Source organism: Heliangelus exortis, chromosome 9 (genome assembly GCF_036169615.1).
Source record: "Heliangelus exortis chromosome 9, bHelExo1.hap1, whole genome shotgun sequence".
NCBI classification, from domain to species: domain Eukaryota; kingdom Metazoa; phylum Chordata; class Aves; order Apodiformes; family Trochilidae; genus Heliangelus; species Heliangelus exortis.
In genome coordinates this window covers 40001-57943 of record NC_092430.1, presented here as the reverse complement: position 1 = coordinate 57943, position 17943 = coordinate 40001, and the positions used below count along the sequence as shown (strand labels likewise).

General features: G+C 50.3%; 1 protein-coding gene across 1 annotated transcript in view; it reads right to left on the bottom strand.

The window, feature by feature from the left end:
- LOC139800050 (type II inositol 1,4,5-trisphosphate 5-phosphatase-like) overlaps nucleotides 1-10338 on the bottom strand; it is a 180474-nt gene extending 170136 nt beyond the window's left edge. Inside the window, exons 1-15 of the mRNA XM_071752740.1 lie at nucleotides 10324-10338; nucleotides 8340-8599; nucleotides 7567-7668; nucleotides 7228-7342; nucleotides 6649-6666; nucleotides 6326-6427; nucleotides 6052-6242; nucleotides 5457-5568; nucleotides 5177-5286; nucleotides 4355-4490; nucleotides 3466-3576; nucleotides 2696-2858; nucleotides 2313-2549; nucleotides 1883-1995; nucleotides 1550-1634 (exon numbers count right to left, since the gene is read on the bottom strand). Coding sequence (XP_071608841.1) covers nucleotides 1550-1634; nucleotides 1883-1995; nucleotides 2313-2549; nucleotides 2696-2858; nucleotides 3466-3576; nucleotides 4355-4490; nucleotides 5177-5286; nucleotides 5457-5568; nucleotides 6052-6242; nucleotides 6326-6427; nucleotides 6649-6666; nucleotides 7228-7342; nucleotides 7567-7668; nucleotides 8340-8599; nucleotides 10324-10338 — 1870 coding nt within the window. The remainder of the gene's footprint in view (nucleotides 1-1549; nucleotides 1635-1882; nucleotides 1996-2312; nucleotides 2550-2695; nucleotides 2859-3465; nucleotides 3577-4354; nucleotides 4491-5176; nucleotides 5287-5456; nucleotides 5569-6051; nucleotides 6243-6325; nucleotides 6428-6648; nucleotides 6667-7227; nucleotides 7343-7566; nucleotides 7669-8339; nucleotides 8600-10323) is intronic.
- Nucleotides 10339-17943: the final 7605 nt, after the last annotated feature.

The following is a 17943-nucleotide window of genomic DNA, read 5'->3' as shown; positions in this document are numbered from 1 at the left end:
GTGCTGCTCCACCTGATGCCTGTGCTGAAGTCAACAGGAAACACAGTCAGTGCTGACAATACAAACCACCTCAAGAAAAGGCCTGGGTCCTTTTCCTCCTGAGCTCCTCCAGACTTCAAAATCCTGCCTCCTCTGTCCACAGCAGCTGCATCCAACGTAGGGCCAGAAGCTTCTTCCCACTGGGGAGTGCTGAGGACAATGATGTCGTCTGCATCACCTGCATCATCTGCTTCTGCCTTCTCCTGAGCTGCACTTGCTGACAGTTGGTCACTAGGACTATAAAGAGAAAGAGAGGAAGCAGCGTTGGGAAAAATAACCACTTCCTGGCAGGTAGCATTTAGCAGAAGAGTTAACAGCCAGGACCAAAGCACCACGTTACCCCCATGCCCCAGCCCCAGGCTGCCAACGCAGCTCCGCCTGACTCCGCCTCACTCCCCATCTGTGGATGTGCCCACAGCTCCACCAAGGCCCTGAGTGCCAGCAGACGGACACTGTGACTGCCACACTTCAGACATGACCGCAGGCAGCCCAGGTCACTCGAAGTCTTTGCAATGTCTGGCAGCCCAGCAGCTGAAAGAATGACAGCCGTGAGAGATGAGCGAAGCTGCAGGAGCCCGGCACTGTCCAGCTCCTGGTTCCCCATGCCAGCTCAGGGCCTGGGGGCTGACACAGCCCGTCCGGGGGGAAGCCCTGCCTGTGGACACCCAGGGGTGCTGAGCACTGCCCCAGCAGGAAGGGCTGGAGGGCAGAGGGACTGACAGCAGAGCCCTCTGTCCCTGCTCCGGGGACTGGAGGCTCCCAGCTGGTGGCTTCCTGGGGCAGAGGGACAGCTTCAGAAGCATCTGGAAGATGCAGGACAACTTTGCAGAAGTCAGGCAGCAGGGCCCGCTGCTCCTAAGAGAGATCATGGCTGGTCCCATGTTGAATGTGGAGGCCAGCCCCATCGCTGTGCTGCTGGCAGAGAAGCTCCCCACCCTCTTTGATGACGTAAGGCTGCTGTGGGACCTGAGCCTGCAGAGGGGCATGCGGCAAGGGGCAAGGACAGCTGCCCTCTAGCCCAGCCCCGCGGGCAGCACTTGGGCAGGGCTGCTGCCCTCTTTACTCCCCTGGGCTCTGCTGGGAGGCCTTCTGGGCTCTGCAGCCCAGCACAGCCTCTCCTTGGCAGGATGAGGCCTCCGCTGCCCCCAGCCCTACCACCCCGCAGCTGCTGGGGCCCCCCAGGCACAAACAGGAGCCCTGCAGCATTCTGGGCAGCACTCTGCTTCCCCACTGCCTGCACCCCCTGCCCTGCACTGCAGCTGGAAACCTAGGGCAAGAGCCAGAGTCGGGTGCCAGAGTTGGGTGCTGGCCCAGAGGGGCTTGTGGGGTCACCCTGAAGCAGTGCACTGAGAGCTGCCCCTGTGTCTTCTCTGCAGGCACCCCAGTTCGTGTGCAGGCTCAGCCAGTGGCCCCACTGTCAGGGGAGCCTGAAAGCGTTCTTCCCCAGCCTCCTTACGGCCCTCATCAGTCACCTTGCAGAGGCTGTAAAGACATCAGGCTGCAAGGATACAGAGGCTGTCGTGGATTCCTTTGTCCAAACAGTCCCGGATTTGCTCAAATTCAGACTTGAGGCCTGGCTGCTGGAACAGGTACTCCTGCAAAGCACACACTTAACTCATTCTCCAGGAAACGAAAAGTTAGTTGGATAAATTACTGAGCTGTGTCACTGTCAGCTGTCTGGAAACTCCCAGCAAGAGGCACTGTCAGGGAACAGAACACCCTGGGGCTCCCCTCTACCACTGCCCAAACATCCGCAGAAATTCTCATGACCAGGAGCATCCTCAAATCTAAAGCTAAGACAAAAAAAGTCCCATCCTGTGTCTCCAGCACGAAGACTGCCAACCTGCTGGGAAGCATTCCTGTAGAGATGATCCACCATCATCCACAGCTCCTTTGGAATGTCCACGGGCTTTTCAGCTTCGATGGCATCATCACTGATCTCCAGTGGCACCAGGGGCTGAGAGTGAGGGGGGAAAAAGAAAAGGTAGCTATCCAAGTTCTGGCAAAAATGCTTCACAGAGCTTTTACCTGAGAATTCCTCCTTGGTCAGAAACTGCAGCTTCACTCAGCAGCCTTTACACCAGACTAGCACAACAGGCACTTGGGCACCAACACTCCAGAGAGAAGAAACAACACATGCACAAGCTGTACCAGCATCCTCAGAGGAGAGAGCAGGGGAGTGCAAAAGGTTCTTTAGCAAGCAACAGGATTTAACATCTACTTTGGATCATTCTTGTGGGTTTGGAAGGGAATTCTTGCCCTTAACTCTGAATAGAGTTTCTGAATAGATTCTGCTGACATGTCCTGGATAGGTTCCCTCATGTGGCACAGGGTGTGGAGAGGAGCCCCAAAGCAACTTGGCAAGTAGTTCCCCGTTACAGAAATAAAATAATCCTTCCCCCTCTGAAGATGCAGGACCAAGATATCTTCAAGTTTTTCCTCTCCAGAGTTTAAGTGTGTAGCTGTTGATTTATTAACAAACACCTCCAACATCACTGTTTTCTCAGCACCTGCAGGGAGATGATAAAATCCATACTTGGGGACAAAAGGTATGAAATCAATAAGCCTGCATTCTGAGGCATAACAGGGTCAAAATTAAGCCAGAATTAAGGTGACAACATGAGCTGATTAATGAGAGGAACAACAAGGAGCTCACCTGGGTGCAGAAAGCCCTTGCTGGGATTAGCAGCCAGCCACTTCTTGGAGTAGGCTTTCTCATCTGGTTTGTTGATAAATTCAAACTGGCAGGCCACTTCTCCATTGCAGATTGTGACCCTCCCCACCTGCAGCTGCATATACTTCACGTCTGCAAAATAGAACTAGGAACCAATGCCAGGGAACATCATCAGCCAGGGCCACCTGGCCAAGCACCAATCCCTCTCCCGTGGTTTAATCATTAAGCAGCAAGATCCCCAGCTTAACCCCTTGCTTCTGCACAGCTTCCAGGATGACAAAGGATCACACCTGCTTGCTCTGTGTGCTAAAGCCCCTTTCAAAAACACGTCCCCCCCAAAAAACCCAAATGCAACTGGAGCAGTCTCACTTCCTTATCTTTTTTAGTCCCCATCACACAAAGCAAACGTTGGGTTTGGGACCTTCTCCGCATCGTTCAGATTTTACATTTTATGTTGCAAAGAAACAAGGCAGAGCAAGGGGAACAAACTACCTTTTTTCTCTCTCTCTCCCCACCTCAGGGAGCAACACACCCGCCAGTTCAGCCTGGAGCTGTGAATGGCATTTGAATGGCAGGATTTCTCAGGCCAATCAACACAGAACAGCTGGAAGTCAAAATTTTCTGTTTCAGTGCTGCCAGACCTCAGGGTCTAGTCTCTATCCAGTGTAGTTTTATGGCAGGGATACCCTCCTGGGGTGCGGGGTTTCTCAGCCTCCCCAGTGAGCCAGAGCACACAAATAAATAGATTTTACCTCCCTCTGGGACAGGGTGACTGAGGGGATGCTGGCGTTTTCCATCTTGTCCTGGGAGCGCACGACTTCTTCGAAGGCTTTTCGGTAAAGCTCCTCATCCACAACCTTCACCTGAAAAGGACACACCGTGTGGCAGCTGGCATTTACAGGGCCTCTGCCAGGGAGCTGAAACACAGCTGGAAACATAGGGAGTGATGTGATGGCAGCAGCAGACCCCTGCACGTGACACATGGGATAAGCAGGGATGCTCTGAGACCTCGTGGGATGCAGAGCAAAGGGTGATTTTTGGCACTTGCCATAACTAGTGAGACAGTCACTCAGTCAGTGCTTGAGGAGCCTGTTTTTTCCTTAAAAAATTTGTTAGGCAAGCCACTGTCATGATGTCAGTGAAGCAGTATTCCTGCACTGCAAGTTTCTGTGAAAATCACTTGGAAAATAAGTAAAAAAGGCAAAGGGACCATTCTACTCCTGCAATATACTGCTCAGCTGGAGCATCACTTAACCCCATGAACAACAATTCTAGCTCAGTACCTTACCCAGCCCACCTTCCAAGTCTTTGTTCCCTGTGGAGCCATAAAAGCAGGAGAGGGAAAAGAGCAGAACCTCCCTTCTCCTTCCCCCTCCCCACAGAGGAGGAGGAGGAGGAGGAGGGAGAGAGGGGAGGAGGAGGAGGAGGAGGAGCAGCCGTAGCACCAGCACCGGCAGCAGCAGCAGCAGCAGCAGCAGCACCAGCAGCAGCAGCAGCAGCAGCACCAGCACCAGCAGCACCAGCAGCACCAGCAGCACCAGCAGCACCAGCACCACCACTAGCACCAGCAGCACCAGCAGCACCAGCAGCACCAGCAGCAGCAGCAGCAGGAGTTTTTTCCTCCAGCTCTGCTGTACTCACCCCGATATCAAACACAGAGCTGACTGGTTTGTGGTCACTGATCTTCAGAGCCATGTGGCTCCTGTAGCTCAGCTGAGCAATGTTCTGCCCTTTCCAGAGTATCCGGTCACACCAGGCAGGAACACGACATTTCTCACTAAAACAGAGGCCAAAATTACAGCTCAGGTGGAGGAACAAAGCAAGGCAAGACACTGCTCTCCCAGAGACTCTGTTTTCCTGCCATGGCCTACAGCCAGGTCTCCTCCAAAGTTGTGTTTGCCAGAGCTGCTTTGAGCAGTTGCAAAATTGTCTGCTCTTAAGTAGCTCTGTATCATGCTTTGCTTTCTGCTTCTTCAAAGCTGAAAATGATTTCTTTTGTTCTTTGGATCCAATCAGTGCAATACCCAGACTTACACAAGGATGCACTCGGCTACAGACAGCACAAATGCTCCATTTCAGACCCCAGCTGCTCTGATCTGAGGTACAGAGGCTCTATATAGCTGGTCTGAGGAGGTAGAGAAGGTATCAGCAAGTAAAAGATGCTCAAAATTTTGCCAAGGGAAAAAAAGCCAAACCAACAACAACAACAAAAAAGAAACTAACAAAAATAATTCCTTGTTTTTGTACAGCCCTGGGGAAAGCCAATGGATTTTTCCTGGGAAAAAGTTCTGGTAAACATCAGTGGAAGAAAAGCAAGATGAATAGATGTAAACTGGACCTAAAGGAGAGGAAGAGCAATAACCTAAGAACTGTTCCTGTTTATAGTCATTAGATCTGCCATTCTTTAGCTTTTTGTTTTTTTTTTTTTACTTCCTTCAGTGATAACATCAGACTGCACATCACCTTGTGTCCCAGTCATCACAGCCAGCATCATATTTGTATGTTGGCTGGAAAGAAAGCTCTCCCTCTGTAAAGCCTTCAAAGACTGCATTTGCATTCATTTGCCTCTTTAGCTAGGAAAGAAAACCAAAACCAAACAAAACAAAAAAAGGACAAAACATTTAATTTTAAATAAACTCAAGCACAATTCCCATCTAAAAGGGACAAGCTCAGCACGGAGAAGGCTGAGCAGTGGGTGTGCAGTTTCTGAGCAGCCCCACTTGCAGGCAGGGGACAGCAGTACCTGGTCATACTGCCAGAGCTCTGGAAAAGCTATCTCTTCCACCAGCTGCTTCACTTTTGCCACATCCAGATCCTCCAGACGATAGTTGAGGTCACCCAGCCATAAAATCACACTGCAGGAGAACACAGAGCACAAGTGTGCACGGTCTGGCCACAGGCAGGACCCAGCAGCTCCTCCCAACACTGTCAGCTGGGTGCTGTGTCTGCTTGGCCATCAGAGACAACAAGCAGCAGTGAAAACCTGAAAGTGAAGCTTTATTTTCTATTTTTTGCTGCTTTTAATTCCCGTTCTGCATCCTTGTCACTGCCTCTTGATAACTGGTGCTTCTGATATCCCAGAGATGAAATCCCCCTGGGGAAATCAGTGCACATTGCTGCCACATCCTCACTTGAAAATAAAACAAAGCTGGGAGAGCACAGGGTGGCAAGTGACTTGTCAGACCTGGACAGTGACCACCCTCAGCCCCAGGGTTCCAGTAAAGCATTTCTGACCCCTTCCCACATCCCAGCCAGGAGAACCTGGCACTCTCCTGTGTTCCTCAAGTTCTCCCTGCCCCACGGAGTGATGGGCACAGCCCACAGAGGGGGGAGCATACTCATGTTTGGCAATGGTGAGAGAGGCCAAGTTGGGATCTGACTGGCGGAACTGCATCCGAGAGCAGATGTCCTGGAAGTCCTGGTTCCTCCTCTTGTATTCCTCTATGTGAGATGCCAGGTGAGAATTCACAATGCACAGAGTAGTAGTGTTATGGAATTTAAACCTTATGGCAACACCACCTTTGTTACCCTGAAAGATAAAAGACAAAGAATTGCTCAGGGGCTTTTACACACAACAGAGGAGCCTCAGCCCAGGGTTGCCACCATTCCTACCATCTTCCCCATGATCCCAGTGCCCACAGTCTCAGCTTCCACCTCGGAGATGTTCATCACCGGATCCTCTCTCACGTACAACAGGAGCATGATTCCCACCAGCTGTAGGCAGCAGGTGCCCGGACGGTGCCCGCACCGCCTGTGCCAGCTGGGGCTAGCCCAGATGCGCATGCCCGATTTCGGCAGGGTGTGGTTCGAGCAGGTCCCAGAGCCAGGCGGATCGAACTTAATTCTCTGATACTAATCCAAACCAGCACTAGCTCGACTGACTCTGTTCACGAACCAAGCTCACGCCCGCAGCGAGATTCCTCTCACGCAACAACCAGCCTCACGTGTTTCACCTGGAAAACAGACCCTGTTCCAGGAAATACTACAAGGGGAGAGGTTTGAAGAGAGAAGACCCATCGCCCCCTGTCCAGAACATGAGCCACAAAAATACAGATTAAAAAAAAAAAAGAAAAAAGAATTCCAGGCTCATCAGAAGGACCAGCTGGGCACTCACAGCACAGCACCCAGAGGAGCCAGGGACCAAACACCACAGGGAAGAAAGCTGAAGCCCAAAACAAAACCTACAGCCCAGGCACAGCCCACAGGAGGAATTTCCCTTCACTAACAGTGACAAGAGAGGAGCAAGACCAAAACAGCAGCAGTGTTCCAACCAAGATACCTTCAAACTCATCCCACCATGGATTGTGTAGATGAAGAGACTAAGATGATTCCTATTCTCCTCCCCCAAGACAGCAGCAATTTCCTTGCTCTGGTCTCCTGTCCTGTCCCTGCACAGCAACTCCCCCTCCATCACTTCAGAGCAAAAAGCCCACGAACCCCTGGAGGAGACAGCGGTGGAGAAGAAGAGAAAGCAGAGGGAAAGAGGCCCAGGTGGGAAGTGATTCCACGTTTACCTTTTCAGATTTGGCATCTGGGTGAAGACTCTCAGTGACAGCTTTCAACCATTCCTCTTCCCGTGGTGTTCCACAGAAAAAGAAAGCTTCTTTACTCAGAACAACCTCCTGGAAACTGTGTCAGAGGAAGGAACCCAGAGATGCATGCACTTGTTGATAACTCCATCCCTTTCCTCTGGGAAAGAACTACATCAACTTGTACTCAATTTATAATTTATTTCAATTTATAGCTGAAAACTCAACATTCAGTTCTGCTGATTGGAGGCTCTGTAAAGCTAAGGAGCTGGACACCCCCTGCTGCAGTCACAGGAAAGCCCCAGGCCAGGAGGGGACACTCACCCCACGCAGTAGATGTCTGGTGGCTCAGCATCACACCTCAGCCAAGGCTCAAGGCTCTCTTTGGGGGCCTGACCATTCACATTGTATGTCCCAGCAAAAAATCTGCAAAGAAATGAGCTAAATCCCAGAGCTGCAGAGGGCAGAGCTGATGGAAACACCACTGTTATTAACCCCTGTACTTCATATTGCACATAACCACTTCCCAGTAAAAGGTTTCCAGGGGGGAATTTGGAAAATGTGACAAAGTGTAAACCCCTAAAATGATTTCATTTCAGTAGCATGTTCATAGGCATGTTTTACAGGTTACACATTTTTACATATATATATATATATATAAAGACAAGAGCTATCCAGTAGCAGTTTGAAATGATAAATTTACAGAATAACATAGATAAAATTATTTAAACCACAGTAAAGTTTTGATACGACTTATATTTCACTCAAGCTCTTGTGAACACCTTTATGGAGAAGTAGTGAACAGAAGCAGTGAGAGAGAAAGCCAGAGGTGCACACGCTTGATGTATTTTCAGACAGAATCTGAAATAAACTCAGGAAAAAGTAATGTCAAAAAAGCCATTTTTTTAACAAGAACCATGTGGCAAGCCTTGAAAAAGACATGAATGAAATTCTCTCAAACGAGGAACCAAAGCTGCTGAAAAGCCTGAATCATCCTTTTCTCATGAATTTCTTACTCACAGGGACATCAGATAAAATAACAAACAAGAGTGATTTTGACAGCTTTATAGTAAGTTCTTCTCAGGAGTGATCCTTACCTGAAGTTCTGGATTTCTGTGTAGGAATCCTCCATCTCTTTCAGACGAGCTGTTATTAAAGTACCTCTGACTCCAAAGTCCGGTTCTGGCAAGAGTGAAGCCTTTCTTGAATCCATCACATCAGAGGATTGCACCATCTCAGCTGTCACTTCAGGTTTGACTTTGCTTTGCCTGCAAATAAAAGCCAAACAGTGAAACCCAGGATATCCACACCCCCCAGGCAGCTCATTTCTGCCCCCAGGGATCTGTTTCACATTTCTCTGTTTCACTCAAAATAATCAATGTTTGGGTGAGCAGACAAGACTGAAAGGAGCATTTCTCAGGATGGTTCAGATCTCTTGACAAAACCAGTTTAACTCAATGAGGTGTTTTGCAGTAACTGGGTTCAGGCTGTTGGTTCAGAGCAAGCCTCACTCCCACCTGGATGGTGACACAAAACCTCCACACATTTCATAGAATCATAGAATAGAATCCTAGAATTGGCTGGGTTGGAAGGGACCTCAGAGCCCATGGCACTGAGTGCTACATCCAGGCTCTTTTTAAATATCTCCAGGGATGGAGAATCCACCCCTTCCCTGGGCAGCCCATTCCAATGTCTGAGCACCCTCTCAGTAAAGAAGTTCTTTCCACCTCCCATTCCTCAGCTTCACTCCCAAACCTGCAGTGTCCCAGGGCTGGTGTTTGGTGTCTGACATTTCAGAGAAATTTTAAACCCTTGTAATCGAGACTCCCCAGTGTACACAGGGGAAAAGCACTAAATCTGTGCACTGAGGGAGCTACAAAGAGAGATTCTTCCCTGCCCTGCTGAAGACCTGTGAGACCTGCAAGCTAATGATGATTTCTGGGAGCTGCTGCAGTGTCTGCCTTGGTGCTGCTGGGACTGCAGGTGCTGGAACCAGTGACCTCAGGAAGAGGAACAAGAGGGTGTGTGTTAAGTCTGCTGAAAAAACACAAAAATCTGCCTTGACTGAAGGCACAGGATCTGCTCTAGTTAATAATCTGCTTGCAGCACAGCCTCTGTGGGCAGCTTCTTGTTAGTGTAAAACTACTCTGCTATGGAAATACCTCACCTGGGTAAGTAGGATGAGTAACTGTGCTCCAGCTCCAATTCTTAAGCAGGAAAATGGGATTCATCCAAATGTGTCTCCTGTTTTAGATGATCCTACATCACATCTGTGATCCTCTCCTGCTTAAGGCAGAGCAGAGCTGTTCCTGCATTGGATGGAGCTGGGCAAAGCTCCCCCGTGTCACCTCAATGCCACACGCCCTGCTCCCCCCTCCCACAGGTGTCTCTTTAATGAAAAGATTGCAAAAATATAAAGAGTCCGTGTGTCTGTGATGGGGGGTTCTGGGGAGGCCAGGAGAGCCTGGGTGCTGCAGGAGGACAGCGCTGGCCCTGGCTCCACGGAGGCTTTCACTCCCCAGTCCTCCTGCGATGCCACCGGCTGGGCAGCTCCTGGGTTGCAGGGATGGGATGGGATGGGATGGTGTTACGATCCGAGTTATTATTTATATTTTGTTTGAGAGGAAAATTCAGCCACTACTCATAGACGACGCGTGAATTTACGAAAATAATCAGGCTTTATGATTTTAACAAGTTAAAAGGATTTATTTAGGATTTATACAATTAGTTACTTTGGAGAGAAGAGTCATTAAGAAGAGAAAAGAAGGAGAGAGCAATCAAGATGTTATCACCGTCCGCCGGCCCTGGCCTCTGGCTGTAGTCGGGTGCGTAGGGTCTGTCGCTCCTGCCGCTTCTCTGTCCCGTAGCTTGAAGCCGAAGTGCTGAGAGGGGGGGGGGGAGAAGAAGAGCCGAGCACTTCTCCTTTTTCTCTTGGAGTTTTATACAGCAGAAGGAGTTCTGTCTTTTCATAAATCACTGGCACACAGACTTGCTAGAAATAACACAGATTTTGCCATCTCAAGAACTTCTCTTTTATTTATTATTGTCTTTCAGTCCTTGGTACCCTGCTCAATTTATTACCTTTGTCTGGACCATGTACCAGGAGGCGACTGGATAAGCAGTCTTATCTTTAGGAGCTTGTCAAGCATGATATAAAACAGAAGCTAGTTAAGTTTGGGGGAAAAATCTGTTAATTGAGGATGTTTGGTATATTTTAAAAAGAGCAGAAAAAATACTGATTCAAGAGACATATTTTGTATTTTCAAAGTGTTTACATCAGATGGGATGAGCACAGCCTGGAGGAGGAATTTCTGGAGTCAGAAGGAATTTCTGGAGCCTGGCGGAGGAATTGCTGCAGCCTGGAGGAGGAATTGCTACAGCCTGGAGGAATTTCTGGAGCCTGGAGGAGGAATTTCTGGAGCCCGGAGGAGGAATTTCTGGAGCCTGGAGGAATTGCTGCAGCCTGGAGGAATTGCTGTCTGGCTCCTTCCAGGCTGCCTCATCCTGCTCTGGTGCCTCAAAGCCACAGCCCAGGGTTTGGGCTGAGTTTTTTGTTTCAGGCCCCAGTGGCAGCCTCTCCCCAGCGCCTGGAAATGGGATGAAACCCAGGGGGTTTCTGTCTCAAAAATCCCACCCATTTTTTGTTAAAACGGGACATCTCCTGCTTTCACCAAGAAATCAACCCTCCTGCCCCTCTCCCCTTTCCTCTGGGACCAGGGCGGAGATCGTGCCCCCCCCCTTTACCTCCCTGTGCATGGGATGGGAGCTGCTCCCGGTCCCGTTGTCCCGCCAGCCCCCGCCACCACCGCCCCTGTAATAAATACCAGTTGAAATTTTTATTGTTTTGTTGAATGAATCCTTCCCTAGAATGTTTAATTGGGTGTGGTTTGTAATCATAGGATCGGGGTTTTTGTTCGGGTTGTTTGTGGGAAAACATGTTGGGGCATGTCGAAGACCACGAGGCAAGTCCGCAAGACAGAACAAAGAAGCTCTTCCCTTAGCAACGGGACAGAACCTGCGGACCAGGGACCAATACAGAGAGCCCGCGAAAGAGCCTCCAATGAGAAACTAATAAAGGACTAAGAGGGAGGGGGGTTACCGAAAGTATAAAAGGACTGCTTTACCCTATCCAAGGCACGAACCGTTGGCGGAGGTGTGCTGCCTCGGTCGCCCAGCGCGCTGCTTTGCATATATATCTCTCTCATTTACAATAAAAGTTTTGTTATCGCTAAGACGAGTCAAACGTTTTTAACAGCCCCTATTCCCGGGGACCGCTCTGCCGGCCCCGCCGCGTCATTCCGTGTCCGGTGCCGCTGGGGGCAAAGGCCGGAGGAACCGGGGCCGGGCCGGAGAAGAGGAGCCCGGGCCGGACCGGGCCGTGTCGGTGCCATTGGCGGGCGGTGCCGTTAGCGGGGGGAGCGGTGGCTCCGCAACGATGCTTCGTGAGAGCTCCGCTGAGCGGCTGGAGTGGGGCGGCCACCGGAACCGGTACCGGTACCGAGGATGGATCAGTTGGTGGCCATCCAGGAGAGCCTGGAGGAGGTGAAGATCTGCCGGATCGTATCCTTTGGCTCGGTCGCGATGGTGCCTACGGGGGGCGGCCCCGGGGGTCCCATCTGGTTCCGTCTCTTCCCGTCTGATCCCGTCCGGTCCTGTCTGGTCCCGTCCTTCCTTGACCCTCGGCCCAGGCGGTGCAGGGGGTTCTGGTCGACAGGGAGAGCCAGGAGAGCCGTCTGCTGAGGCTGGTGGAGAGCGGCGGGCAACGCGCGTAGGTGCCGAAGACCCGGGGGTACCGGGGGGGTGGAGGAGGGAGCGGTGGGGTCACCATCCCGGAGACGCTGAAATGCGGTGCGGGTGTGCGGAGGGATGCTGGGTGACCTCAACTATCGTCTGGAGGATCTGGATGTGGCAAAAGTGAAGCAGCTGGTGGAAGAGAAAGCTTTTCCAGAGCTCTGGCAGTATGACCAGGTACTGAATGAGGCAAAGGAATGCAAATGCAGTCTTTGAAGGCTTTACAGAGGGAGAGCTTTCTTTCCAGCCAACATACAAATATGATGCTCGCTGTGATGACTAAAGAGTGGCAGATCTAATGAGTATAAACAGGAACAGTTCTTTAGGTTATTGCTCTTCCTCTCCTTTAGGTCCAGTTTACATCTATTCATCTTGCTTTTCTTCCACTGATGTTTACCAGAACTTTTTCCCAGGAAAAATCCATTGGCTTTCCCCAGGGCTGTACAAAAACAAGGAATTATTTTTGTTAGTTTCTTCTTTGTTGTTGTTGTTGGTTTGGCTTTTTTTCCCTTGGCAAAATTTTGAGCATCTTTTACTTGCTGATACCTTCTCTACCTCCTCAGACCAGCTATATAGAGCCTCTGTACCTCAGATCAGAGCAGCTGGGGTCTGAAATGGAGCATTTGTGCTGTCTGTAGCCGAGTGCATCCTTGTGTAAGTCTGGGTATTGCACTGATTGGATCCAAAGAACAAAAGAAATATTTTCAGCTTTGAAGAAGCAGAAAGCAAAGCATGATACAGAGCTACTTAAGAGCAGACAATTTTGCAACTGCTCAAAGCAGCTCTGGCAAACACAACTTTGGAGGAGACCTGGCTGCAGGCCATGGCAGGAAAACAGAGTCTCTGGGAGAGCAGTGTCTTGCCTTGCTTTGTTCCTCCACCTGAGCTGGGCCTCCTCTGCCCTTCCCCATACGCCCCCTCCAGGACCCCCAAAATGCCCTCTGAACCCCTCAGACTGCACCCATAAACTTGTGCACCTGCAGGTTCTTTAGATGAGCCAAAGCTCTTCTTCTCCCCCAGTGGGGGCTCCTTGGCTGTCCCAGGCCCTGCTTTCCCCTGCTGTGGCCTCTGCAATGAGGCAATGAGCACTTCCCAGAGGAGACTGAGGCAAGGAAGTCCTGGAAAACCTCAGCATTCTCAATATCCTCTGGAGCTAGGTCTGACATTTCCTTCAGGAGAGGGCCTACATTTTCCTGGCTTCTCCTTTCATTCCCACCTATGTGCCTCTCAAAGCTTTTCTTATTGCTCTTTCCAACCCCGGCAAGATTCAATCCTACCTGGGATGGATGTGGCTCTCCTGCCCTGCTCCCCAGCTGCTCCGACCACCTCTCTACTCCTCCCAGGGTACCTGCCCTTGCTTCCCCCCCGCCTCTGCATGCTTCCTCCTTCACTTGGAGGCCTTTTAGGAGCTGCTGGCTCATCCCCGCCGCCCTCCTGGAATTTTTCCCCGGCTGCGGGATGGGGAGAGTGGGGAAAGAGCACCTGCCAGCATGGGCCGGGAACCAAGATGTCCGCCGGGCAGCCCCCTGCTTGCCCCGGGACTACAGCTCCCAGCATGCCCCGGGACTACAGCTCCCAGCACGCCCCGGGGCGCTCCTCCTCTCCTGCTGCCTGAGCCCGCCCGACCCCGGGGCTGCCCCGGCCCCGGCCCCGGCCCAGCTGGGAGGGGGAGCAGGAGGAAGGGGATCTGGGCAGGGAGGGAAGGCAGGACAAAGAGTGGTGAGGAGCGGGAAAGAGGTGGAGGGGAAGGGGGCAAAGAGGGAGGAGGAGGGAGGCAGGGAGGGAGAGAGAGGAGAAGGGCGGGAAGGAGGAGAGAGGGGGGATGGAGAGAGAGCGGGCCAGGGGCCTGAGAGAGACAGAAAAGGCCCCAGGAGAGGGGAGTGACAGAGGGGTGGGAGAGGGAGCAGGAGAGAGGGGAAAGGGCGAGGGGAGGGAGAGGCAGGAAAGGGGAGAGGCTGCAGGAGAGAGAGGGACAATAAGGCCAGGAGAGGAGAGGGAGAGAAAGATGTGGAGAAAGAGAGAGAGAGAAACAGCAGTGGCTCTGAGACCCGTCAGGGAGGAATTGGGAAGTGTTGAGAGGGAGACAGCCAGTGAAAGCCCAAAGTTGTGATGGGCAAAGGACAGGGAGGGAGGGATGAAGAGCTGGGGGCAGGGAGCTGGGCAGAGCCCCAGAAGAGCAAGCAGTGATGAGCAGCTGGGCCAGGCCCTACCAACCTGGGCTTTCTTTTCAAGGAAGCAAGCTTGTTTTCATTTTTAAGGTTTGATTAGGGACCCTTGGTTTGTGTTCCTGGTTTCTTCAGGTTGATGTTGTTGTTGTTGTGCTGGATTGTGTTGTGTTTTCTGTCTTGAAACCATCATTTCTGGTCTGACACCTCTGGAGCAGGTAGGGCAGTGTGACTGATGGTGTGGTCTTGCATATTTCTAGGGAGTCAGTGGAAATGGTGGTTGGAGCCTTCTGCATCCCTTACCCTTTGATTTCTTGAGTGTAAATCTTGCAGTGGATTTGCTGAGGTGCAAAAACGAAATGGGAGAGCAGATCTTCCTCACTCACACCCCCCCGCCCCCCTTCCTCCATCTGAAGATGAACAGAGAAAATCTCTGGGGCTGTGTTCTTTTATTAAACGTGTGTCAGACACGCAGCGCCAGGGGACTTGTGTGCAGTGAATGGCTGCATGGGCCTGGGGCTTGACCATCATCACCTGGAAGGGAAAAAGGAAAAAAAATGGGTGATGATAGGGGACTTGTTCCCAAGTCTGTTTCTTTCTATATTCTCTTGCACCAAGAGACACCCAGACAGCCTGAGCCATCCCCTCCCTTCACTGTCCCTGCGACCACCAAGCCCACTGCATCTCCCCGAGGCTGTCCTGCCATGGCTGATACGACACCCTCTGGATCCTTGCAGCCTGATGTTCCCTGAGGGTCACTTAGTGCCAAGAGCTGAAAAGATGCAATCAGTGGGTTCCCCCAGGGGGTTTTAATTCCCCCCTCTCACCTTGGGGTGACTGACAGCTGCATTTCCTTGTGCTCAGTGTGAAAACCTCTGCCAGGTCCTTGTGCTGTTGGTGTCTGAGCTCCCAGCTGTGAACTCTTTTAACCCAGAGCCAAGGTGAATGTTTCAGCAGAAATTCCACCAAAGCAGATCAGGCTCTTCTTGCCCCCCCTTTCCTTAACCACTTGGGGATCAGTTGGCAGCAATCACTCAGTTGCTGAAGCTTTGCTGCTCTTCCTGGGGAGCCTGCAGAGCCTGTCATCTGCTCCAGGTTCTACAGAAGATGTCTGGAGAGTGCCAGCAGCTACAGACTGAGCAGCCAGGTAAAACTCCTTTGATTTTAGAGGGAAAGGAGACAAACTGCTTTATGTGAGACCAGCAAAGGGGTTTTGCTCTCAGAAACTGAATTATCTGGTAATAAATAAAGGATCTTGACTGCTTTGGGCTACTCAGAGCAGTTGTTTGCAAACTGGGTGATGCTGGAAGCAGATGAAGCTGCTGAGGCATTGCCACATCTTCAAGATAAATATTGTGGGTTTGTTTTTTTTTTTCCCCCACCTCCTCAGATCATCTCTAAACTGCCCAGGTGCCACAAAAATGTGTTTGAGTATCTGATGGCATTTCTACAGGAACTGCTGAGAAAATCAGGGAAAAACCACTTGGATGCACATATCCTTGGTAAGGCCACAACTCCAACTGCCCTGCTCAGAGGGGATTTGCAGCATTTCTCACAAAACCCCTTTCTCCAAAGTCCCCTGGGCAGGCTGAGCGAGCCCTCAAGTGTCACCTTGCCTGGGGTTGGGGGATTTTACTTGTGACCCCTGCAGCTGCTGGCTCTGTCTCACTCTCTCTGGCTTTTTCTCTGAAATGCAGGCAGCATTTTTGGAGAGCTGTTGCTTCACCCTCCTCCTGGACGTCCTGCACCTGACACAGCTGAGGAGAAGAAAGCTCAGCAGTTCATCTGTCAGTTTCTCCCGAGAGAAAACGATCTGCTCTGGATTTCAGATGCAGCTGATCTGATTTTTAGCTCTCAAATCGCTGTAAAAAAATATTTTTTTATACACTGGCTTTTTCGAAACTGGCTTTTTTCTCTCCTTCTCCTCCAGGAGTGAGGACAGACCCTCCTCCCTTGCTTTGTTAGATTCCCAGTCTGCTTCCAGCAGACATCAGGATCTTCTACCAGCTGAGGAGGAGGGTTGTCGATGATTGGGCATTGCCTATGCAAGGCCTGCAAGGCCTGTAAGGTCTTACTGGTAGCAACACTAAGGCTAACTAGAATCGCAAGGCATTACTGTTAGGCTAAGTACAATCAAAACTATATATAGTCATTGAACAACCTTGAGAGGAAGCCAATAACCTTGGTGAAAAGCCATATATAGTCTTGTATCGAGTCTACACCATCCTTGATTACTCTCCTGGGAGCTAATTACAAGCAAGCAAACAGGACATTGTGGTCATTAAAATGAGGATGTAATCCACGTGTGGGAATCCCTCGGGATTACCGAAGGAGGATTCACTTCTTTAATGCCAACCAACCATGAGCTTACTTTTGTAATATGCATGAGCTGATTAACGCAGTTAACCAATTGTAACACAAATAAATATGTATTATATAATTACAAGTGTATAAAAGAACGCCCTCAGATCAATAAAGTTGGCTCTGACTGATCATATTGATCGTGTGTCAACCCCTTCTTGCGACAAGTGGCAACAGGGACCCGACGGAGAGGTTCCTGAACCTCCAGAGAGGGCTTCTCGACCTCACGAAGAGGATCGAGACAGGGTCATAGACTATATTAGTCGGTAGGAATCGGGAGAGTCTGCGGTTCGACCGTGAAACTGGAAGCGAGAAGGACCGGCCCGGGAGAGCAGTACCGGAGACTACCTGCACGCTGACTCAAACAAGAAAGGCAGCGAAGGAGAGGAGTCTGTTGAGCCGAGGACGTCGTAAGCCGTTACTGCTAACACAGCTGTGCGCACAGGTATTAATGCTTGAGTAATAATGGAAAGGCAGACGACGTATGATGTTTTTAAATGCTTTTTAGAAAAGCGGGGAACAAAATTAAATTGGAAAAAGGAGTTGTTGCCGCTGTTAGAATATGCGGAGCAACTAGGGTATTTTAAAGATCCTCATGAAGTTTTTGAAAGAGAGGAGTGGAAAAAATTAGGGCATGATTTATGGATGCGTGGGATAGATGATGATAAAATTGCTAAAAAATTAGAGAAAAGTTGGAAAATAATATCAGAGCAGTTTGATAAACACTTAAATGAGCAGAAAGCAGCTCAGGAAGCTCGCACAAGATTGTCTGTAACTGGACAAGACCCAAATGGGGCACAACCATTATTTAAAGGATTAGAGTTAAGTTCAGAAGTTCAGGAGGAGTTGCGTACTCATCGTGCTGCAGCGGTCGTTAATTTAGGAGGTACGGTTCGGATGGGGACAGAGGAATCTGTTGAATCTCTGCCTGAACCGTCCGCTCCGCCTGTATTGTCATCTTTGCCTGAGGAAAGCTCACCCCAGCATGAAAAGTATATAAAAGATAGGGATGAGTATTGGCGTACTGTGGCAGTAAATTTACAAGCAGAAGGAGATGAAGAAGGTTTCAGTCGATTGGCCAGAAAGGATGAATTGGCTATGCCTGTGGTATATACCCAAGGAGGTTCAGGTCGTGTCATTGCAGAAATTACTAGTTTGCCCTGGAAGTTGTTATCGCAACTTTGTCAGACAGTATCTCAATATGGGATACAATCTGAACCAGCTAGACAGATGTTAGGATTTATTTGGGACAATTACAATATGTTGCCTAAGGATTCCTATAATGTAATGAAGTTGATTTTGTCTCCCTCAAATTTTCTCATTTTTACGGATATGTGGGAACGATTGGCACGCCAAGTGGTGGACGTGCCTAGACAGGAAGACG